The following is a 22,061-nucleotide window of genomic DNA, read 5'->3' as shown; positions in this document are numbered from 1 at the left end:
GATTAGATTTTTAAAAATTATCTAGAATATTAATCACGGTATTCATTCACCACTATCGTATTCATCCCTCCCTATCGTCTGAATTGGGAGAGTGCTATTCCCCTACTCACATATTCCCCTACTCCCCCATTCCCCTACTCCCCTATTCACCTACTCCCTACTCACTCCCTCCCCTACTCCCCTATTCCCCTACTCCCCTATTCCCCTCCCTACTCACTCCCCTATTCCCCTACTCCCCTATTATCCTACTCCCCTATTCCCCTACTCTCCTCCCTACTCCCATCCCTATTCCCCTCCCTATTCCCCTATTCCCCTACTCCCCCACTCCCCTACTCCCCTGGCTCCTCTCAGTGTTGTCAGATCAGATTAATCCTTGGTGTAATGGCTTGAGGCCTGATGCACCCTTAATGAGTTACTGAACTACCAGAGATGGTCCAGTCTAGCTAGCTAGTTTGTTTGTTTGTGTGTGCGTGAAATCTGTCAGAAGCAGCATTGGCACACACACACACATTGAGTGAAGAGCTACAATCATTCGGGTCATTAATCTGTCACTAGTTTGGGCTGTGCCAGTCAGGCAGGTTGTCTGTACAGAACAGAGCAGCGACGTGATACTCTCCCTGTCTCCTGGAGGATCCCACCATCAGCTCAGCTCCCCCTGTCTCCTGGAGGATCCCACCATCAGCTCAGCTCCCCCTGTCTCCTGGAGGATCCCACCATCAGCTCAGCTCCCCCTGTCTCCTGGAGGATCCCACCATCAGCTCAGCTCCATCTCTCCCTGTCTCCTGGAGGATCCCACCATCAGCTCAGCTCCCCCTGTCTCCTGGAGGATCCCACCATCAGCTCAGCTCCATCTCTCCCTGTCTCCTGGAGGATCCCACCATCAGCTCAGCTCCATCTCTCCCTGTCTCCTGGAGGATCCCACCATCAGCTCAGCTCCTTCTCTCCCTGTCTCCTGGAGAATCCCACCATCAGCTCAGCTCCATCTCTCCCTGTCTCCTGGAGGATCCCACCATCAGCTCAGCTCCATCTCTCCCTGTCTCCTGGAGGATCCCACCATCAGCTCAGCTCCATCTCTCCCAGTCTCCTGGAGGATCCCACCATCAGCTCAGCTCCCTCTGTCTCCTGGAGGATCCCACCATCAGCTCAGCTCCCTCTGTCTCCTGGAGGATCCCACCATCAGCTCAGCTCCATCTCTCCCTGTCTCCTGGAGGATCCCACCATCAGCTCAGCTCCATCTCTCCCTGTCTCCTGGAGGATCCCACCATCAGCTCAGCTCCCCCTGTCTCCTGGAGGATCCCACCATCAGCTCAGCTCCATCTCTCCCTGTCTCCTGGAGGATCCCACCATCAGCTCAGCTCCATCTCTCCCTGTCTCCTGGAGGATCCCACCATCAGCTCAGCTCCTTCTCTCCCTGTCTCCTGGAGGATCCCACCATCAGCTCAGCTCCATCTCTCCCTGTCTCCTGGAGGATCCCACCATCAGCTCAGCTCCATCTCTCCCTGTCTCCTGGAGGATCCCACCATCAGCTCAGCTCCATCTCTCCCCGTCTCTTGGAGGATCCCACCATCACCATCAGCTCAGATCCATGCCTCAGTGAGCCTGCCTGCAGCATCAAACAGGGCTACCACGCACCGACAAGGCCCTCCAGCATTAGAGATAAATAATATTGTGTGTGTGTGTGTGAATGCACGTGTGTGTGTGTAATCTTCTCACCAGTATTTTTAGCAGCAAAGTGAGAAAGCAGCACAAGGCATTAGTTTGGCATCATCATAATCTCCCCCGTCGCTGCACCTCGTTGCCGCTGCAGATTTTCATCTGTTTTAGCATCCCAGAGGATAAAGTGGTGGCGTGAAGAGTCATTGATCACTGTTATCAGACTGCGCTCTAAAAGCACTGTACATGTTGGTGTTGAATCCATCACTCAGAGAGGCCAACAGTGGGTACATAGTGGTGTTGAATCCATCCCTCTGAGAGGCCAACAGTGGGTACATAGTGGTGTTGAATCCATCCCTCTGAGAGGCCAACAGTGGGTACATAGTGGTGTTGAATCCATCACTCAGAGAGGCCAGCAGTGGGTACATAGTGGTGTTGAATCCATCCCTCTGAGAGGCCAACAGTGGGTACATAGTGGTGTTGAATCCATCCCTCTGAGAGGCCAGCAGTGGGTACATAGTGGTGTTGAATCCATCCCTCTGAGAGGCCAACAGTGGGTACATAGTGGTGTTGAATCCATCCCTCTGAGAGGCCAACAGTGGGTACATAGTGGTGTTGAATCCATCCCTCTGAGAGGCCAACAGTGGGTACATAGTGGTGTTGAATCCATCCCTCTGAGAGGCCAACAGTGGGTACATAGTGGTGTTGAATCCATCCCTCTGAGAGGCCAACAGTGGGTACATAGTGGTGTTGAATCCATCCCTCTGAGAGGCCAACAGTGGGTACATAGTGGTGTTGAATCCATCCCTCAGAGGCCAACAGTGGGTGCCTGGGTGGAAGCGCATACATAGTCAAGGACTGTGATGTCCTTGTGTTAATTCAAGTGCAAGGCAAAACAGACAACCATAGAACAGTTGTATTCCATATGCTAGTAGACTACAGGCAGCCCTACTGACTGCAGAGGTAACTGTGTGTACAGGAGAGACAGCGTGATTATTTGCACCTCAAAAGTCCCAGAGTGTGATGTCAGCATTTATGAAGGTAATTGGCCTATAGGAGGCTCCTGTTCCTGTCAGAAGTAACCAGGAAATCAGGGCTCTGGAGGCCTTTAATCAAACACTAATGTCACTCGTACCTGATTTCTAACCGCTATGTAAGTATTGAGCACACTAATTACTGTAGACTCAGTGCTTTGTTCGCTCCCCACGCTGCCTCAATTATCCTGTCAAAGGGAGCGACAGCAACACAGCGCCATTGGCTGGCTAATTAGTGGCTTGCCCAGACATGACAGATTGGGCCTGTTCTCCCACTGTGCAGTCAGTGGCCGTGTTTGAGAGCATCAAACCATGATGTATAATGGGTAAATTGTGACCGACTGACTGATCTACAAATAATATTGAGTAGTTATTTATGATGCAAGGTGATTTATAGATTAGTGAGTCTCCCCTCTCCTCTAAAGTCAGCCTAAAACCCCAAAGAGCAAGCAATGCAGATGTAGAAGCACGGTGGCTAGGAAAAGCTCCCTAGAACGGCAGGAACCTAGGAAGAAACCTAGAGAGGAACCAGGCTACATTCAGCCATTACTCTCTCTCTGTCTGCCAGAGAGGAACCAGGCTACATTCAGCCATTACTCTCTCTCTGTCTGCCAGAGAGGAACCAGGCTACATTCAGCCATTACTCTCTCTCTGTCTGCCAGCAAGGTTTCACATGTATAGGAGATGTAGTCATGGCTGTGGAGCCTAGTGCAGATGTCTCTGACTGTAGCTACTGTGTTGGAGGTTTTCTGTGTCACTGAAAGTATTACTGTGTCATTGAGATACAGTAGACTGTGTGTGTGTGTGTGTGTGACAGAAAACGTTCCAGGTGCTTTCGGGACCTGTATGACAAATTAATGGGCTTCCGACTTTCTCTGTACAGAGTCCCTTATTCTGGCTCGGTTCTATATAGTCTCACTCACTCACACAAGTCACTACCCATCATATCAGATGTGGAACATTGGTATTGATCGTGCAGTGCAACAGCTCAATGATGGCTTTCTCTCTGTCTCTCTCACTCTCTCTCCAGTTTAAGGACCCTCTCATCATGTTGCTACTGGCCTCTGCTGTCATCAGTGTGCTCATGCACCAGTTTGATGACGCCATCAGCATCACAGTGGTAAGGGATCACCATTATTATTTCAATTATACCATTTAGTACTGTGAGTAATTCCATGGTGCTCCATAAATGTGTCGGTGACAACGGATTAGACTGGGTACTACAGAGAATGGAGAGTTAAGCACTAACCTATTATCCTTCTCTCTCTCTCTCTTCCGCCCCCCCCCCCCCCCCCCCCCTTTGACAGGCCATTATAATAGTGGTTACAGTTGCCTTTGTCCAGGTAAGACCTCTTTATTTGCCTTCACTGTGGACTGTGTTAGTTTTCACAGGGAGTCAGTAAGTGTGTTTCTCAGCAGATGTCATGGTGTATTCTCAGAATACTAAGCCAGTTGCCTAATAGATCACAGTGGAACAGAACAGACGGCTGTGTGTGTGTGTGTGGCTCGTCTCCGTAGAGAGAACATTGGAAATGCATGGCTGTTCCATCATTTATGAGGGGCATGAAAACTGATCAAAGACATTCATAGAGAGTTGTTTCAGCCCTGCTCTCTCTGTTTCTCTGTAGGAATACCGCTCCGAGAAGTCCCTTGAAGAGCTGGGAAAACTTGTGCCTCCAGAATGCCACTGGTGAGAAATGCCTCTCTCAGCTCTAATGCTCTGTTATGTTATTCTTAATCACCCATCACTAATTGTATCTACAAATGGAATGACAGTCTAACACCGTGGAAGCAGTTTAGGACCAACGTCACTCCCATAGACTTAGTGCACACGTCCTGGGATAAAGAAAGCACTGGTACCTCCTGAAACAAGTGAAAAGGGGACATGGATGTAATGGATGTCATTTCCACTTCAAACATGATCCAGAGGGCCAGATTTGCACTTCAAACACAAGTCCCCCCCCTCCCCTCAAAATACTCACACACTCTCTCTTCCATATCCCCAGGCTGTTACAAGCTGTTGCCCTTGGATACTGGTGATGGAACTAGCATAGTGTAGGATAGCTTGCACACTGTAGCATTACACTGGTCATTGCCTGATTTACAGCCTGGCTTGAAATTTCAATTCCCTCTTTTGTCTCTCTCCTCTCTCTCTGTCTCTTCTCGCGCTCTCTCGCTCTCCTTCTCACGCGGTCTCTCTGTTGCTCACGCAATCTCTGTCGCTCACACACACTCTCTCTCTATCCATATCTCTCTCGCTCTCTCCGTTTCTGTCTCTCTCGCTCTCTCCATCTCTCCCCCCCCCCCTCTCTAGTGTGAGGGAAGGACACCTGGAGCGCATGCTGGCTCGGGAGCTGGTCCCTGGAGACACTGTCTGTCTCTCTGTTGGGGAGAGAGTCCCGGCTGATCTACGACTCTTTGAGGTATATTATACACACACACCCGTTCAGAAGCTATAAAAAGATACCGTCGTCGTCACCCTTCCACTTAAACACAGATCTGGAAGGTGCCTAGATGTAATAAAGACTTCACTAGCTGTCAGCAAAATAATTGCTGAAGTGGCTGGCCATAGTGAGCGACCCTTCTACCCCTCTTTCTCTCCCAGGCAACTGACCTATCAGTGGATGAGTCCAGTCTGACAGGAGAGACCACACCCTGCTCCAAGTGCACGTCCCACCAGCCCACCAACAATGACATCACCTCCCGCAGCAATGTGTCCTTCATGGGAACCCTGGTGCGATGTGGCAAAGCCAAGGTACCACAATGTCACCACGACCCATCCCAACAGTTTACCAATAAGTGATGGAGCAGAACTTCTTGCTGGAAATTAAAGTTACAGATTGTGATTATAACGTCTTATATCATTGTGTAACCTTTTTTGTCTTTATAGGGTATCGTCATAGGAACAGGAGAAAATTCTGAATTTGGAGAGGTTTTTAAGATGATGCAAGCAGAGGAAGCCCCTAAAACACCTTTACAGAAAAGCATGGACCTGCTTGGAAAACAGCTCTCGCTCTATTCCTTTGGAATCATAGGTAATTTATATTTTTTTGTTCTAAAACATGCACTTGTTCTCGTAGTCATGTGTGGCTCAGTTAGTAGAGCATGGCGCTTGCAACGCCAGGACTAAGTCGCTTTGGATAAAAAGTGACTTAGTCTGCTTAATGGCATATACAGTATTATATATGGTATGTTACCAAAGGAATGTTCTTGTTTACCTCTCCTAGAGGCATTTTCTATAGCCAGTTTATACTGTATATACAGGTATATTAGATATTCAGTATACTCAAGTTCTCCCCAAAGAATGTAGGAGGGGCGCTGCGCCACCTTCTGGACTGGCTGTGCCACTATATAATCATACAAAATAAAAATAATTATATATATTTTGTAATTTATTTGTTATTATTGAAGAAAAAAAACTTGCTCTAGATTGCAGGAAATGGCTGTTACAGGTGTTCAAAAACAAAGTACTCAGCAGCACCACCTTGTTAAATAATCCTGGGGAGAACCCTAACACTGTTAATGCTCCAAGCCAGTTAATACTGTCTATATACTGTTAATGCTTCCAGCCAGTTAATACTGTATATATACTGTTAATGCTCCCAGCCAGTTAATACTGTATATACACTGTTAATGCTCCAAGCCAGTTAATACTGTCTATATACTGTTAATGCTTCCAGACAGTTAATACTGTATATATACTGTTAATGCTCCAAGCCAGTTAATACTGTCTATATACTGTTAATGCTTCCAGCCAGTTAATACTGTATATATACTGTTAATGCTCCAAGCCAGTTAATACTGTATATACACTGTTAATGCTCCAAGCCAGTTAATACTGTCTATATACTGTTAATGCTTCCAGCCAGTTAATACTGTATATATACTGTTAATGCTCCAAGCCAGTTAATACTGTCTATATACTGTTAATGCTTCCAGCCAGTTAATACTGTATATACACTGTTAATCAATCAATCAATCAATTTTATTTTATATAGCCCTTCGTACATCAGCTAATATCTCGAAGTGCTGTACAGAAACCCAGCCTAAAACCCCAAACAGCTAGTAATGCAGGTGTAGAAGCACGGTGGCTAGGAAAAACTCCCTAGAAAGGCCAAAACCTAGGAAGAAACCTAGAGAGGAACCAGGCTATGAGGGGTGGCCAGTCCTCTTCTGGCTGTGCCGGGTGGAGGTTATAACAGAACCATGCCAAGATGTTCAAAAATGTTCATAAGTGACAAGCATGGTCAAATAATAATCAGGAATAAATCTCAGTTGGCTTTTCATAGCCGATCATTAAGAGTTGAAAACAGCAGGTCTGGGACAGGTAGGGGTTCCATAACCGCAGGCAGAACAGTTGAAACTGGAATAGCAGCAAGGCCAGGCGGACTGGGGACAGCAAGGAGTCACCACGGCCGGTAGTCCCGACGTATGGTCCTAGGGCTCAGGTCTCTCAGTTGGCTTTTCATAGCCGATCATTAAGAGTTGAAAACAGCAGGTCTGGGACAGGTAGGGGTTTCGTAACCGCAGGCAGAACAGTTGAAACTGGAATAGCAGCAAAGCCAGGCGGACTGGGGACAGCAAGGTGTCAGCATGCCCGGTAGTCCTGACGTATGGTCCTAGGGCTCAGGTTCTCAGAGAGAAAGAGAGAACGAGAGAATTAGAGAGAGCATACTTAAATTCACACAGGACACTGGATAAGACAGGAGAAGTACTCCAGGTATAACCAACTAACCCCCAGCCCCCCGACACATAAACTACTGCAGCATAAATACTGGAGGCTGAGACAGGAGCGGTCCGGAGACACTGTGGCCCCATCCGAAGAAACCCCCGGACAGGGCCAAACAGGAAGGATATAACCCCACCCACTCTGCCAAAGCACAGCCCCCGCACCACTAGAGGGATATCCTCAACCACCAACTTACAATCCTGAGACAAGGCCGAGTATAGCCCACAGAGGTCTCCACCACAGCACAAACCAAGGGGGGGCGCCAACCCAGACAGGAAGATCACGTCAGTAACTCAACCCACTCAAGTGACGCACCCCTCCTAGGGACGGCATGAAAGAGCACCAGCAAGCCAGTGACTCAGCCCCTGTAACAGGGTTAGAGGCAGAGAACCCCAGTGGAGAGAGGGGAACCGGCCTGGCAGAGACAGCAAGGGCTGTTCGTTGCTCCAGAGCCTTTCCGTTCACCTTCACACTCCTAGGCCAGACTACACTCAATCATATGACCTACTGAAGAGATAAGTCTTCAGTAAAGACTTAAAGGTTGAGACCGAGTCTGCGTCTCTCACATGGGTAGGCAGACTGTTCCATAAAAATGGAGATCTATAGGAGAAAGCCCTGCCTCCCGCTGTTTGCTTAGAAATTCTAGGGACAATTAGGAGGCCTGCGTCTTGTGACCGTAGCGTACGTATTGGTATGTACGGCAGGACCAACTCGGAAAGATAGGTAGGAGCAAGCCCATGTAATGCTTTATAGGTTAACAGTAAAACCTTGAAATCAGCCCTTGCCTTAACAGGAAGCCAGTGTAGGGAAGCTAGCACTGGAGTAATATTATCAAATTTATTGGTTCTAGTCAGGATTCTAGCAGCCGTATTTAGCACTAACTGAAGTTTATTTAGTGCTTTATCCGGGTAGCCGGAAAGTAGAGCATTGCAGTAGTCTAACCTAGAAGTAACAAATGCATGGATTAATTTTTCTGCATCATTTTTGGACAGAAAATTTCTGATTTTTGCAATGTTACGTAGATGGAAAAAAGCTGTCCTTGAAACAGTCTTGATATGTTCGTCAAAAGAGAGATCAGGGTCAAGAGTAACGCCGAGGTCCTTCACAGTTTTATTTGAGACGACTTTACAACCATCAAGATGAATTGTCAGATTTAACAGAAGATCTCTTTGTTTCTTGGGACCTAGAACAAGCATCTCTGTTTTGTCCGAGTTTAAAAGTAGAAAGTTTTCAGCCATCCACTTCCTTATGTCTGAAACACAGGCTTCTAGCGAGGGCAATTTTGGGGCTTCACCATGTTTCATTGAAATGTACAGCTGTGTGTCATCCGCATAGCAGTGAAAGTTAACATTATGTTTTCGAATAACATCCCCAAGAGGTAAAATATATAGTGAAAACAATAGTGGTCCTAAAACGGAACCTTGAGGAACACCGAAATGTACAGTTGATTTGTCGGAGGACAGACCATTCACAGAGACAAACTGATATCTTTCCGACAGGTAAGATCTAAACCAGGCCAGAACTTGTCCGTGTAGACCAATTTGGGTTTCCAGTCTCTCCAAAAGAATGTGGTGATCGATGGTGTCAAAGGCAGCACTAAGGTCTAGTAGCACGAGGACAGATGCAGAGCCTCGGTCTGACGCCATTAAAAGGTCATTTACCACCTTCACAAGTGCAGTCTCAGTGCTATGATGGGGTCTAAAACCAGACTGAAGCATTTCGTATACATTGTTTGTCTTCAGAAAGGCAGTGAGTTGCTGCGCAACAGCTTTTTCTAAAATTTTTGAGAGGAATGGAAGATTCGATATTGGCCGATAGTTTTTTATATTTTCCGGGTCAAGGTTTGGCTTTTTCAAGAGAGGCTTTATCACTGCCACTTTTAGTGAGTTTGGTACACATCCGGTGGATAGAGAGCTGTTTATTATGTTCAACATAGGAGGGCCAAGCACAGGAAGCAGCTCCTTCAGCAGTTTAGTAGGAATAGGATCCAGTATGCAGCTTGAAGGTTTAGAGGCCATGATTATTTTCATCATTGTGTCAAGAGATATAGTACTAAAACACTTAAGTGTCTCTCCCGATCCCAGGCCCTCGCAGAGCTGTGCAGGTCCAGGACAGCTAAGCCCTGGAGGAATACGCAGATTCAAAGAGGAGTCCGTAATTTGCTTTCTAATGGTCATGATCTTTTCCTCAAAGAAGTTCATGAATTTATTACTGCTGAAGTGAAAGCCATCCTCTCTTGGGGAATGCTGCTTTTTAGTTAGCTTTGCAACAGTATCAAAAAGAAATTTTGGATTGTTCTTATTTTCCTCGATTAAGTTGGAAAAGTAGGATGATCGAGCAGCAGTGAGGGCTCTTCGGTACTGCACGGTACTGTCTTTCCAAGCTAGTCGGAAGACTTCCAGTTTGGTGTGGCGCCATTTCCGTTCCAATTTCCTGGAAGCTTGCTTCAAAGCTCGGGTATTTTCTGTATACCAGGGAGCTAGTTTCTTATGACAAATGTTTTTCGTTTTTAGGGGTGCAACTGCATCTAGGGTATTGCGCAAGGTTAAATTGAGTTCCTCAGTTAAGTGGTTAACTGATTTTTGTCCTCTGACGTCCTTGGGTAGGCAGAAGGAGTCTGGAAGGGCATCAAGGAATTTTTGTGTTGTCTGAGAATTTATAGCACGACTTTTGATGCTCCTTGGTTGGGGTCTGAGCAGATTATTTGTTGCGATTGCAAACGTAATAAAATGGTGGTCCGATAGTCCAGGATTTTGTGGAAAAACATTAAGATCTACAACATTTATTCCATGGGACAAAACTAGGTCCAGAGTATGACTGTGGCAGTGAGTAGGTCCAGAGACATGTTGAACAAAACCCACTGAGTCGATGATGGCTCCGAAAGACTTTTGGAGTGGGTCTGTGGACTTCTCCATGTGAATATTAAAATCACCAAAAATTAGAATATGATCTGCTATGACTACAAGGTCTGATAGGAATTCAGGAAACTCAGAGAGGAACGCTGTATATGGCCCAGGAGGCCTGTAAACAGTAGCTATAAAAAGTGATTGAGTAGGCTGCATAGATTTCATTACTAGAAGCTCAAAAGACGAAAAAGCCTATTTGCTATTGTAAATGTTAGCAACACCTCCGCCTTTGCGGGATGCACGGGGAATATGGTCACTAGTGTAACCAGGAGGTGAGGCCTCATTTAACACAGCAAATTCATCAGGCTTAAGCCATGTTTCAGTCAGGCCAATCACATCAAGATTATGATCAGTGATTAGTTCATTGACTATGACTGCCTTTGAAGTGAGGGATCTAACATTAAGTAACCCTATTTTGAGATGTGAGGTATCACGATCTCTTTCAATAATGGCAGGAATGGAGGAGGTCTTTATCCTAATAAGATTGCTAAGGCGAACACCGCCATGTTTAGTTTTGCCCAACCTAGGTCGAGGCACAGACACAGTCTCAATGGGTATGGCTGAGCTGACTACACTGACTATGCTATTGGCAGACTCCACTAAGCTGGCAGGTTGGCTAACAGCCTGCTGCCTGGCCTGCACCCTATTTAACTGTGGGGCTAGAGGAGTTAGAGCCCTATCTATGTTGGTAGATAAGATGAGAGCACCCCTCCAGCTAGGATGGAGTCCGTCACTCCTCAGCAGGTCAGGCTTGGTCCTGTTTGTGGGTGAGTCCCAGAAAGAGGGCCAATTATCTACAAATTCTATCTTTTGGGAGGGGCAGAAAACAGTTTTCAACCAGCGATTGAGTGCTGAGACTCTGCTGTAGAGCTCGTCACTCCCCCTAACTGGGAGGGGGCCAGAGACAATTACTCGATGCCGACACATCTTTCTAGCTGATTTACACGCTGAAGCTATGTTGCACTTGGTGACCTCTGACTGTTTCATCCTAACATCGTTGGTGCCGACGTGGATAACAATATCTCTATACTCTCTACACTCGCCAGTTTTAGCTTTAGCCAGCACCATCTTTAGATTAGCCTTAACGTCGGTAGCCCTGCCCCCTGGTAAACAGTGTATGATCGCTGGGTGATTCGTTTTAAGTCTAATACTGCGGGTAATGGAGTCGCCAATGACTAGGGTTTTCAATTTGTCAGAGCTAATGGTGGGAGCCTTCGGCGTCTCAGACCCCGTAACGGGAGGAGTAGAGACAAGAGAAGACTCAGACTCAGACTCCGACTCGCTACATAATGGGGAAAACCGGTTGAAAGTTTCTGTCGGCTGAATGAGCGACACCGGTTGAGCATTCCGACAGTATTTCCCTCCAGAAGCCATGAGAAAGTTGTCCGGCTGCGGGGACTGTGCGGGGGGATTTATACTAACGTTACTATCTGTACTTACTGGTGGCACAGACGCTGTTTCTTCCTTTCCTACACTGAAATTACCCTTGCCTAACGATTGCGTCTGAAGCTGGGCTTGTAGCACAGCTATTCTCGCCGTAAGGCGATCGTTCTCCTGTATATTATGAGTACAGCGACTGCAATTAGAAGACATCATGTTAATGTTACTACTTAGCTTCGGCTGTTGAAGATGTTGACGAACCATGTCCAGATAAAGCGTCCGGAGTGAAAAAGTTGAATGAGGGAAAAAAGTTGCGATGGAAAAAAGAAAAATAAAGTAAAGTTGGCAGCAAAAACGCACAGGAAAATGACTCTTCTGTCTCGGGACATTCACTCCTTGGAGGAGAGCGCGCTTTTTCCCAGAATCACCCAGAATGCACTAGGATCACTGAGGAATACTCCTCAGTTTCATCAGCTGTCTGGGTCTGTTAATGCTCCAAGCCAGTTAATACCGTATATATACTGTTAATGCTTCCAGCCAGTTAATACTGTGTATATATACTGTTAATGCTCCCATCCAGTTAATACTGTATATACACTGTTAATGCTCCAAGCCAGTTAATACTGTATATATACTGTTAATGCTTCCAGCCAGTTAATACTGTATATATACTGTTAATGCTTCCAGCCAGTTAATACTGTGTATATATACTGTTAATGCTCCCATCCAGTTAATACTGTATATACACTGTTAATGCTCCAAGCCAGTTAATACTGTATATATACTGTTAATGCTCCCAGCCAGTTAATACTGTCTATATACTGTTAATGCTCCCAGCCAGTTAATACTGTATATATACACTGTTAATGCTCCCAGCCAGTTAATACTGTTAATGCTTCCAGCCAGTTAATACTGTATATATACTGTTAATGCTCCCAGCCAGTTAATACTGTCTATATACTGTTAATGCTCCCAGCCAGTTAATACTGTATATATACTGTTAATGCTCCCAGCCAGTTAATACTGTCTATATACTGTTAATGCTCCCAACCAGTTAATACTGTATATATACTGTTAATGCTCCCAGCCAGTTAATACTGTCTATATACTGTTAACGCTTCCAGCCAGTTAATACTGTCTATATACTGTTAATGCTCCCAGCCAGTTAATACTGTCTATATACTGTTAATGCTCCCAGCCAGTTAATACTGTCGATATACTGTTAATGCTCCCAGCCAGTTAATACTGTATATATACTGTTAATGCTCCCAGCCAGTTAATACTGTATATATACTGTTAATGCTCCCAGCCAGTTAATACTGTATATATACTGTTAATGCTCCCAGTCAGTTAATACTGTGTATATATACTGTTAATGCTTCCAGCCAGTTAATACTGTGTATATATACTGTTAATGCTTCCAGCCAGTTAATACTGTCTATATACTGTTAATGCTCCCAGCCAGTTAATACTGTATATATACTGTTAATGCTCCCAGTCAGTTAATACTGTGTATATATACTGTTAATGCTTCCAGCCAGTTAATACTGTGTATATATACTGTTAATGCTTCCAGCCAGTTAATACTGTCTATATACTGTTAATGCTCCCAGCCAGTTAATACTGTATATATACTGTTAATGCTCTCAGCCAGTTAATACTGTATATATACTGTTAATGCTCCCAGCCAGTTAATACTGTATATATACTGTTAATGCTCCCAGTCAGTTAATACTGTGTATATATACTGTTAATGCTTCCAGCCAGTTAATACTGTGTATATATACTGTTAATGCTTCCAGCCAGTTAATACTGTCTATATACTGTTAATGCTCCCAGCCAGTTAATACTGTATATATACTGTTAATGCTCCCAGCCAGTTAATACTGTATATATACTGTTAATGCTCCCAGCCAGTTAATACTGTATATATACTGTTAATGCTCCCAGCCAGTTAATACTGTATATATACTGTTAATGCTCCCAGCCAGTTAATACTGTATATATACACTGTTAATGCTCCCAGCCAGTTAATACTGTATATATACACTGTTAATGCTCCCAGCCAGTTAATACTGTTAATGCTTCCAGCCAGTTAATACTGTATATATACTGTTAATGCTCCCAGCCAGTTAATACTGTCTATATACTGTTAATGCTCCCAGCCAGTTAATACTGTATATATACTGTTAATGCTCCCAGCCAGTTAATACTGTCTATATACTGTTAATGCTCCCAACCAGTTAATACTGTATATATACTGTTAATGCTCCCAGCCAGTTAATACTGTCTATATACTGTTAACGCTTCCAGCCAGTTAATACTGTCTATATACTGTTAATGCTCCCAGCCAGTTAATACTGTCTATATACTGTTAATGCTCCCAGCCAGTTAATACTGTCGATATACTGTTAATGCTCCCAGCCAGTTAATACTGTATATATACTGTTAATGCTCCCAGCCAGTTAATACTGTATATATACTGTTAATGCTCCCAGCCAGTTAATACTGTATATATACTGTTAATGCTCCCAGTCAGTTAATACTGTGTATATATACTGTTAATGCTTCCAGCCAGTTAATACTGTGTATATATACTGTTAATGCTTCCAGCCAGTTAATACTGTCTATATACTGTTAATGCTCCCAGCCAGTTAATACTGTCTATATACTGTTAATGCTCCCAGCCAGTTAATACTGTCTATATACTGTTAATGCTCCCAGCCAGTTAATACTGTATATATACTGTTAATGCTCCCAGCCAGTTAATACTGTATATATACTGTTAATGCTCCCAGTCAGTTAATACTGTGTATATATACTGTTAATGCTTCCAGCCAGTTAATACTGTGTATATATACTGTTAATGCTTCCAGCCAGTTAATACTGTCTATATACTGTTAATGCTCCCAGCCAGTTAATACTGTATATATACTGTTAATGCTCCCAGCCAGTTAATACTGTATATATACTGTTAATGCTCCCAGCCAGTTAATACTGTTTTTATACTGTTAATGCTCCCAGTCAGTTAATACTGTGTATATATACTGTTAATGCTTCCAGCCAGTTAATACTGTGTATATATACTGTTAATGCTTCCAGCCAGTTAATACTGTCTATATACTGTTAATGCTCCCAGCCAGTTAATACTGTATATATACTGTTAATGCTCCCAGCCAGTTAATACTGTATATATACTGTTAATGCTCCCAGCCAGTTAATACTGTATATATACTGTTAATGCTCCCAGCCAGTTAATACTGTCTATATACTGTTAATGCTCCCAGCCAGTTAATACTGTATATATACTGTTAATGCTCCCAGCCAGTTAATACTGTCTATATACTGTTAATGCTCCCAGCCAGTTAATACTGTCTATATACTGTTAATGCTCCCAGCCAGTTAATACTGTATATATACACTGTTAATGCTCCCAGCCAGTTAATACTGTTAATGCTTCCAGCCAGTTAATACTGTATATATACTGTTAATGCTCCCAGCCAGTTAATACTGTCTATATACTGTTAATGCTCCCAGCCAGTTAATACTGTATATATACTGTTAATGCTCCCAGCCAGTTAATACTGTCTATATACTGTTAATGCTCCCAACCAGTTAATACTGTATATATACTGTTAATGCTCCCAGCCAGTTAATACTGTCTATATACTGTTAACGCTTCCAGCCAGTTAATACTGTCTATATACTGTTAATGCTCCCAGCCAGTTAATACTGTCGATATACTGTTAATGCTCCCAGCCAGTTAATACTGTATATATACTGTTAATGCTCCCAGCCAGTTAATACTGTATATATACTGTTAATGCTCCCAGCCAGTTAATACTGTATATATACTGTTAATGCTCCCAGTCAGTTAATACTGTGTATATATACTGTTAATGCTTCCAGCCAGTTAATACTGTGTATATATACTGTTAATGCTTCCAGCCAGTTAATACTGTCTATATACTGTTAATGCTCCCAGCCAGTTAATACTGTCTATATACTGTTAATGTTCCCAGCCAGTTAATACTGTCTATATACTGTTAATGCTCCCAGCCAGTTAATACTGTATATATACTGTTAATGCTCCCAGCCAGTTAATACTGTATATATACTGTTAATGCTCCCAGCCAGTTAATACTGTATATATACTGTTAATGCTCCCAGCCAGTTAATACTGTGTATATATACTGTTAATGCTTCCAGCCAGTTAATACTGTGTATATATACTGTTAATGCTTCCAGCCAGTTAATACTGTCTATATACTGTTAATGCTCCCAGCCAGTTAATACTGTATATATACTGTTAATGCTCCCAGCCAGTTAATACTGTATATATACTGTTAATGCTCCCAGCCAGTTAATACTGTATATATACTGTTAATGCTCCCAGTCAGTTAATACTGTGTATATATACTGTTAATGCTTCCAGCCAGTTAATACTGTGTATATATACTGTTAATGCTTCCAGCCAGTTAATACTGTCTATATACTGTTAATGCTCCCAGCCAGTTAATACTGTATATATACTGTTAATGCTCCCAGCCAGTTAATACTGTATATATACTGTTAATGCTCCCAGCCAGTTAATACTGTATATATACTGTTAATGCTCCCAGCCAGTTAATACTGTCTATATACTGTTAATGCTCCCAGCCAGTTAATACTGTATATATACTGTTAATGCTCCCAGCCAGTTAATACTGTCTATATACTGTTAATGCTCCCAGCCAGTTAATACTGTCTATATACTGTTAATGCTCCCAGACAGTTAATACTGTATATATACTGTTAATGCTCCCAGCCAGTTAATACTGTATATGTACTGTTAATGCTCCCAGCCAGTTAATACTGTATATATACTGTTAATGCTCCCAGTCAGTTAATACTGTGTATATATACTGTTAATGCTTCCAGCCAGTTAATAATGTGTATATATACTGTTAATGCTTCCAGCCAGTTAATACTGTCTATATACTGTTAATGCTCCCAGCCAGTTAATACTGTATATATACTGTTAATGCTCCCATCCAGTTAATACTGTATATATACTGTTAATGCTCCCAGCCAGTTAATACTGTATATATACTGTTAATGTTCCCAGCCAGTTAATACTGTATATATACTGTTAATGCTCCCAGCCAGTTAATACTGTATATATACTGTTAATGCTCCCAGCCAGTTAATACTGTATATATACTGTTAATGCTCCCAGCCAGTTAATACTGTATATATACTGTTAATGCTCCCAGTCAGTTAATACTGTGTATATATACTGTTAATGCTTCCAGCCAGTTAATACTGTGTATATATACTGTTAATACTTCCAGCCAGTTAATACTGTCTATATACTGTTAATGCTCCCAGCCAGTTAATACTGTATATATACTGTTAATGCTCCCATCCAGTTAATACTGTATATATACTGTTAATGCTCCCAGCCAGTTAATACTGTATATATACTGTTAATGTTCCCAGCCAGTTAATACTGTATATATACTGTTAATGCTCCCAGCCAGTTAATACTGTATATATACTGTTAATGCTCCCAGCCAGTTAATACTGTGTATATATACTGTTAATGCTCCCAGCCAGTTAATACTCTATATATACTGTTAATGCTTCCAGCCAGTTAATACTGTCGATATACTGTTAATGCTTCCAGCCAGTTAATACTGTGTATATATACTGTTAATGCTTCCAGCCAGTTAATACTGTATATATACTGTTAATGCTTCCAGCCAGTTAATACTGTCGATATACTGTTAATGCTTCCAGCCAGATAATACTGTCTATATACTGTTAATGCTCCCAGCCAGTTAATACTGTATATATACTGTTAATGCTCCCAGCCAGTTAATACTGTATATATACTGTTAATGCTCCCAGACAGTTAATACTGTATATATACTGTTAATGCTCCCAGTCAGTTAATACTGTGTATATATACTGTTAATGCTTCCAGCCAGTTAATACTGTGTATATATACTGTTAATGCTTCCAGCCAGTTAATACTGTGTATATATACTGTTAATGCTTCCAGCCAGTTAATACTGTCTATATACTGTTAATGCTCCCAGCCAGTTAATACTGTATATATACTGTTAATGCTTCCAGACAGTTAATACTGTCTATATACTGTTAATGCTTTCAGCCAGTTAATACTGTATATATACTGTTAATGCTTTCAGCCAGTTAATACTGTATACAGTGGGGAAAAAAAGTATTTAGTCAGCCACCAATTGTGCAAGTTCTCCCACATAAAAAGATGAGAGAGGCCTGTCATTTTCATCATAGGTACACGTCAGCTATGACAGACAAAATGAGAAAATAAAATCCAGAAAATCACATTGAAGGATTTTTAATGAATTTATTTGCAAATTATGGTGGAAAATAAGTATTTGGTCATCTACAAACAAGCAAGATTTCTGGCTCTCACAGACCTGTAACTTCTTCTTTAAGAGGCTCCTCTGTCCTCCACTCGTTACCTATATTAATGGCACCTGTTTGAACTTGTTATCAGTATAAAAGACACCTGTCCACAACCTCAAACAGTCACACTCCAAACTCCACTATGGCCAAGACCAAAGAGCTGTCAAAGGACACCAGAAACAAAATTGTAGACCTGCACCAGGCTGGGAAGACTGAATCTGCAATAGGTAAGCAGCTTGGTTTGAAGAAATCAACTGTGGGAGCAATTATTAGGAAATGGAAGACATACAAGACCACTGATAATCTCCCTCGATCTGGGGCTCCACGCAAGATCTCACCCCGTGGGGTCAAAATGATCACAAGAATGGTGAGCAAAAATCCCAGAACTACACAGGGGGACCTAGTGAATGACCTGCAGAGAGCTGGGACCAAAGTAACAAAGCCTACCATCAGTAACACACTATGCCGCCAGGGACTCAAATCCTGCAGTGCAAGACGTGTCCCCCTGCTTAAGCCAGTACATGTCCAGGCCCGTCTGAAGTTTGCTAGAGTGCATTTGGATGATCCAGAAGAGGATTGGGAGAATGTCAGATGAGACCAAAATATAACTTTTTGGTAAAAACTCAACTCGTCGTGTTTGGAAGACAAAGAATGCTGAGTTGCATCCAAAGAACACCATACCTACTGTGAAGCATGGGGGTGGAAACATCATGCTTTGGGGCTGTTTTTCTGCAAAGGGACCAGGACGACTGATCCGTGTAAAGGAAAGAATGAATGGGGCCATGTATCGTGAGATTTTGAGTGAAAACCTCCTTCCATCAGCAAGGGCATTGAAGATGAAACGTGGCTGGGTCTTTCAGCATGACAATGATCCCAAACACACCGCCCGGGCAACGAAGGAGTGGCTTCGTAAGAAGCATTTCAAGGTCCTGGAGTGGCCTAGCCAGTCTCCTGATCTCAACCCCATAGAAAATCTTTGGAGGGAGTTGAAAGTCTGTGTTGCCCAGCGACAGCCCCAAAACATCACTGCTCTAGAGGAGATCTGCATGGAGGAATGGGCCAAAATAGCAGCAACAGTGTGTGAAAACCTTGTGAAGACTTACAGAAAACGTTTGACCTGTGTCATTACCAACAAAGGGTATATAACAAAGTATTGAGAAACGTTTGTTATTGACCAAATACTTATTTTCCACCATAATTTGCAAATAAATTCATTAAAAATCCTACAATGTGATTTTCTGGAAAAAAAATTCTCATTTTGTCTGTCATAGTTGACGTGTACCTATGATGAAAATTACAGGCCTTTCTCATATTTTTAAGTGGGAGAACTTGCACAATTGGTGGCTGACTAAATACTTTTTTCCCCCACTGTATATACTGTTAATGCTCCCAGCCAGTTAATACTGTCTATATACTGTTAATGTTCCAAGCCATATAATACTGTATATATACAGTTAATGCTCCAAGCCAGTACATAGCTAACCACCACTAATGAGTGTTGCCATGGGTTCCAGGGGTGATCATGCTGGTTGGTTGGCTCCAGGGGAAACGCTTATTAGACATGTTCACCATCGGTGTCAGGTAAGCCTCAATTTGTATATTCTATATATGCAAATAATACAGTGCTTTGTATAAATTAAGTGTTGCCCTTGACAATGTTTCTGTCATTGTCAACGTATCCCGATATGTGGGCATATTCTCTACCATAGACTAATAAACGGGATCAAGTTTAATCCAACAAAACAGTATGTTTAGTGTTCCCCAGGGCAGAATGCCATGAGGGTTGTGTGAGGGATCTTTTGATAACACTAATTAATTCAGTGTGACATCTGAATAGGTTAGCAGAGCATAATGGGGGTTTTATGGTTGTTGTCACGTGCCTGGTTATGGGGGTGAGCTCAGTAAGATAAGGGTTAAGGTTACACTTCCTGTCATGTCAGTGCATTTTGTTATTTTTTAAGTAAAAAAACACTATGTATTGCAATCACACAATTGGTGCTATGTCATTGTGTTGATTTAGCAAAACGGTGAGTTCAGAGATTTTAGCATTCCTTATCACTTCCCTTGCACTGTCAGTACCTCAGGGGGTGTGCAGATAACCTGTATTTTCATTATTGTGGTGTTCTTTGCTCACATCTTACTGGAAGGTGAAGTGAGGTGTTGTGAATGAAGTTGGTATGAATGCCAATGGTACTCTCTTCAAGTAAAGACAGCGGTTTTCCCACGCTCGTCTCCCCTCTCTTCCACCCCTCCCCTCTCACCCCAGCCTGGCGGTGGCAGCCATCCCTGAGGGTCTACCCATCGTGGTGACGGTCACCTTGGCCCTGGGAGTGATGAGGATGGTCAAGAAGAGGGCCATCATCAAGAAGCTGCCCATCGTGGAGACACTTGGTAGGGTCTGGTGGATGTGAAATGAGCCCAGCTCTGGTGTGTGTATCTGGGTCTGTCTAGTTTAACTTCACCCCATCACTTCCTCCATCATCCAGGCTGCTGCAACGTCATCTGCTCAGACAAGACGGGGACTCTGACCAAGAACGAGATGACCGTCACTCACTTGTTCACCGCCGATGGACTACATGTTGAGGTACACTGTGTGTGAGGCTAGTTCCTCCTGCCTAGTTTAGGGACTGGTCGTTACTGTAAATGAGAATGTGTTCACAGTCAATTTACCTGGTGAAATGAGGGCTTACATCACAAATATTTTTGGGGGGATGTTTGTTGATCTTCATTGTTTTCCTGTGACCTCCATGTTGTCCTCTGCCAGGTGACGGGCGTGGGTTACAACGGAGCCGGGGAGGTGTTACTGCATGGGGAGGAGATCCATGGCTTCTCCAACACCTCCGTCAGCAAGATTGTAGAGGTGAGCGAAACTGGGACAGATATGTGGTCATTGGGGTAAATCTCAATAGTCTAAAGTTACTTCTTCTCCTTTATCTGCACTAATTTGAAATTGCAGGATAGGCACAGAAAATGTGGTGAACTGTCCCTCTACGATGGCATGGGTAAAGGGATCTGGGCTACCATATGTGATGTCATAACCTCTTGTCCTTCTGCTATCTTATAGGCTGGTTGCATATGCAACGACGCTGTCATCAGGAACAACACCCTGATGGGACGCCCCACTGAGGGGGCCCTCATCGCCCTGGCCATGAAGGTACACACACATGCGCGCGCACACACACACACACACACACACACACACGTGTATATACACATTACATTGCTAGCCGACGCCGTTAGCACCCTGGCTACAAAACAATAAGTACACACCGGGGTTATATGTGTGTCTGTGAGACCCCTTCAGATTATTAACACACAGGGGTTATATGTGTGTCTGTGAGACCCCTTCAGATTATTAACATAAAGAGGTTATATGTGTGTCTGTGAGACCCCTTCAGATTATTAACATGCAGGGGTTACATTGAGGGAAATAAGTATTTGATCCCCTGCTGATTTTGTACGTTTGCCCACCGACAAAGAAATGATCAGTCTATAATTTTAATGGTACGTTTATTTGAACAGTGAGAGGCAGAATAACAACAAAAAAATCCAGAAAGACGCATGTCAAACATTTTATAAATTGATTTGCATTTTAATGAGGGAAATAAGTATTTGACCCCCTCTCAATCAGAAAGATTTCTGGCTCCCAGGTGTCTTTTATACAGGTAAAGAGCTGAGATTAGGAGCACACTCTTAAAGGGAGTGCTCCTAATCTCAGTTAGTTACCTGTATAAAAGACACCTGTCCACAGAAGCAATCAATGTCCACCATGGCCAAGACCAAAGAGCTCTCCAAGGATGTCAGGGACAAGATTGTAGACCTACACAAGGCTGGAATGGGCTACAAGACCATCGCCAAGCAGCTTGGTGAGAAGGTGACAACAGTTGGTGCGATTATTCGCAAATGGAAGAAACACAAAATAAC

The 22,061-nt window shown here is 43.3% G+C and overlaps 1 protein-coding gene across 1 annotated transcript in view; it reads left to right on the top strand.

The window, feature by feature from the left end:
- The window catches only part of LOC311140842 (calcium-transporting ATPase type 2C member 1-like), a 56,732-nt gene that overhangs the window by 22,340 nt on the left and 12,331 nt on the right, over window positions 1-22,061 (top strand). Inside the window, exons 4-14 of the mRNA XM_084176106.1 lie at window positions 3,718-3,807; window positions 3,995-4,030; window positions 4,316-4,377; window positions 5,002-5,110; window positions 5,293-5,442; window positions 5,578-5,722; window positions 19,652-19,718; window positions 20,404-20,528; window positions 20,624-20,721; window positions 20,902-20,997; window positions 21,202-21,291. Of these exons, the coding sequence (XP_084032232.1) occupies window positions 3,718-3,807; window positions 3,995-4,030; window positions 4,316-4,377; window positions 5,002-5,110; window positions 5,293-5,442; window positions 5,578-5,722; window positions 19,652-19,718; window positions 20,404-20,528; window positions 20,624-20,721; window positions 20,902-20,997; window positions 21,202-21,291 (1,068 nt within the window). The remainder of the gene's footprint in view (window positions 1-3,717; window positions 3,808-3,994; window positions 4,031-4,315; window positions 4,378-5,001; window positions 5,111-5,292; window positions 5,443-5,577; window positions 5,723-19,651; window positions 19,719-20,403; window positions 20,529-20,623; window positions 20,722-20,901; window positions 20,998-21,201; window positions 21,292-22,061) is intronic.

The sequence above is a fragment of the Coregonus lavaretus genome (assembly GCF_964263955.1).
Source record: "Coregonus lavaretus genome assembly, chromosome: 13".
NCBI lineage: Eukaryota > Metazoa > Chordata > Actinopteri > Salmoniformes > Salmonidae > Coregonus > Coregonus lavaretus.
Note: the sequence above shows the minus strand (reverse complement) of the source record. Positions and strands in the feature narration are given on the sequence as shown.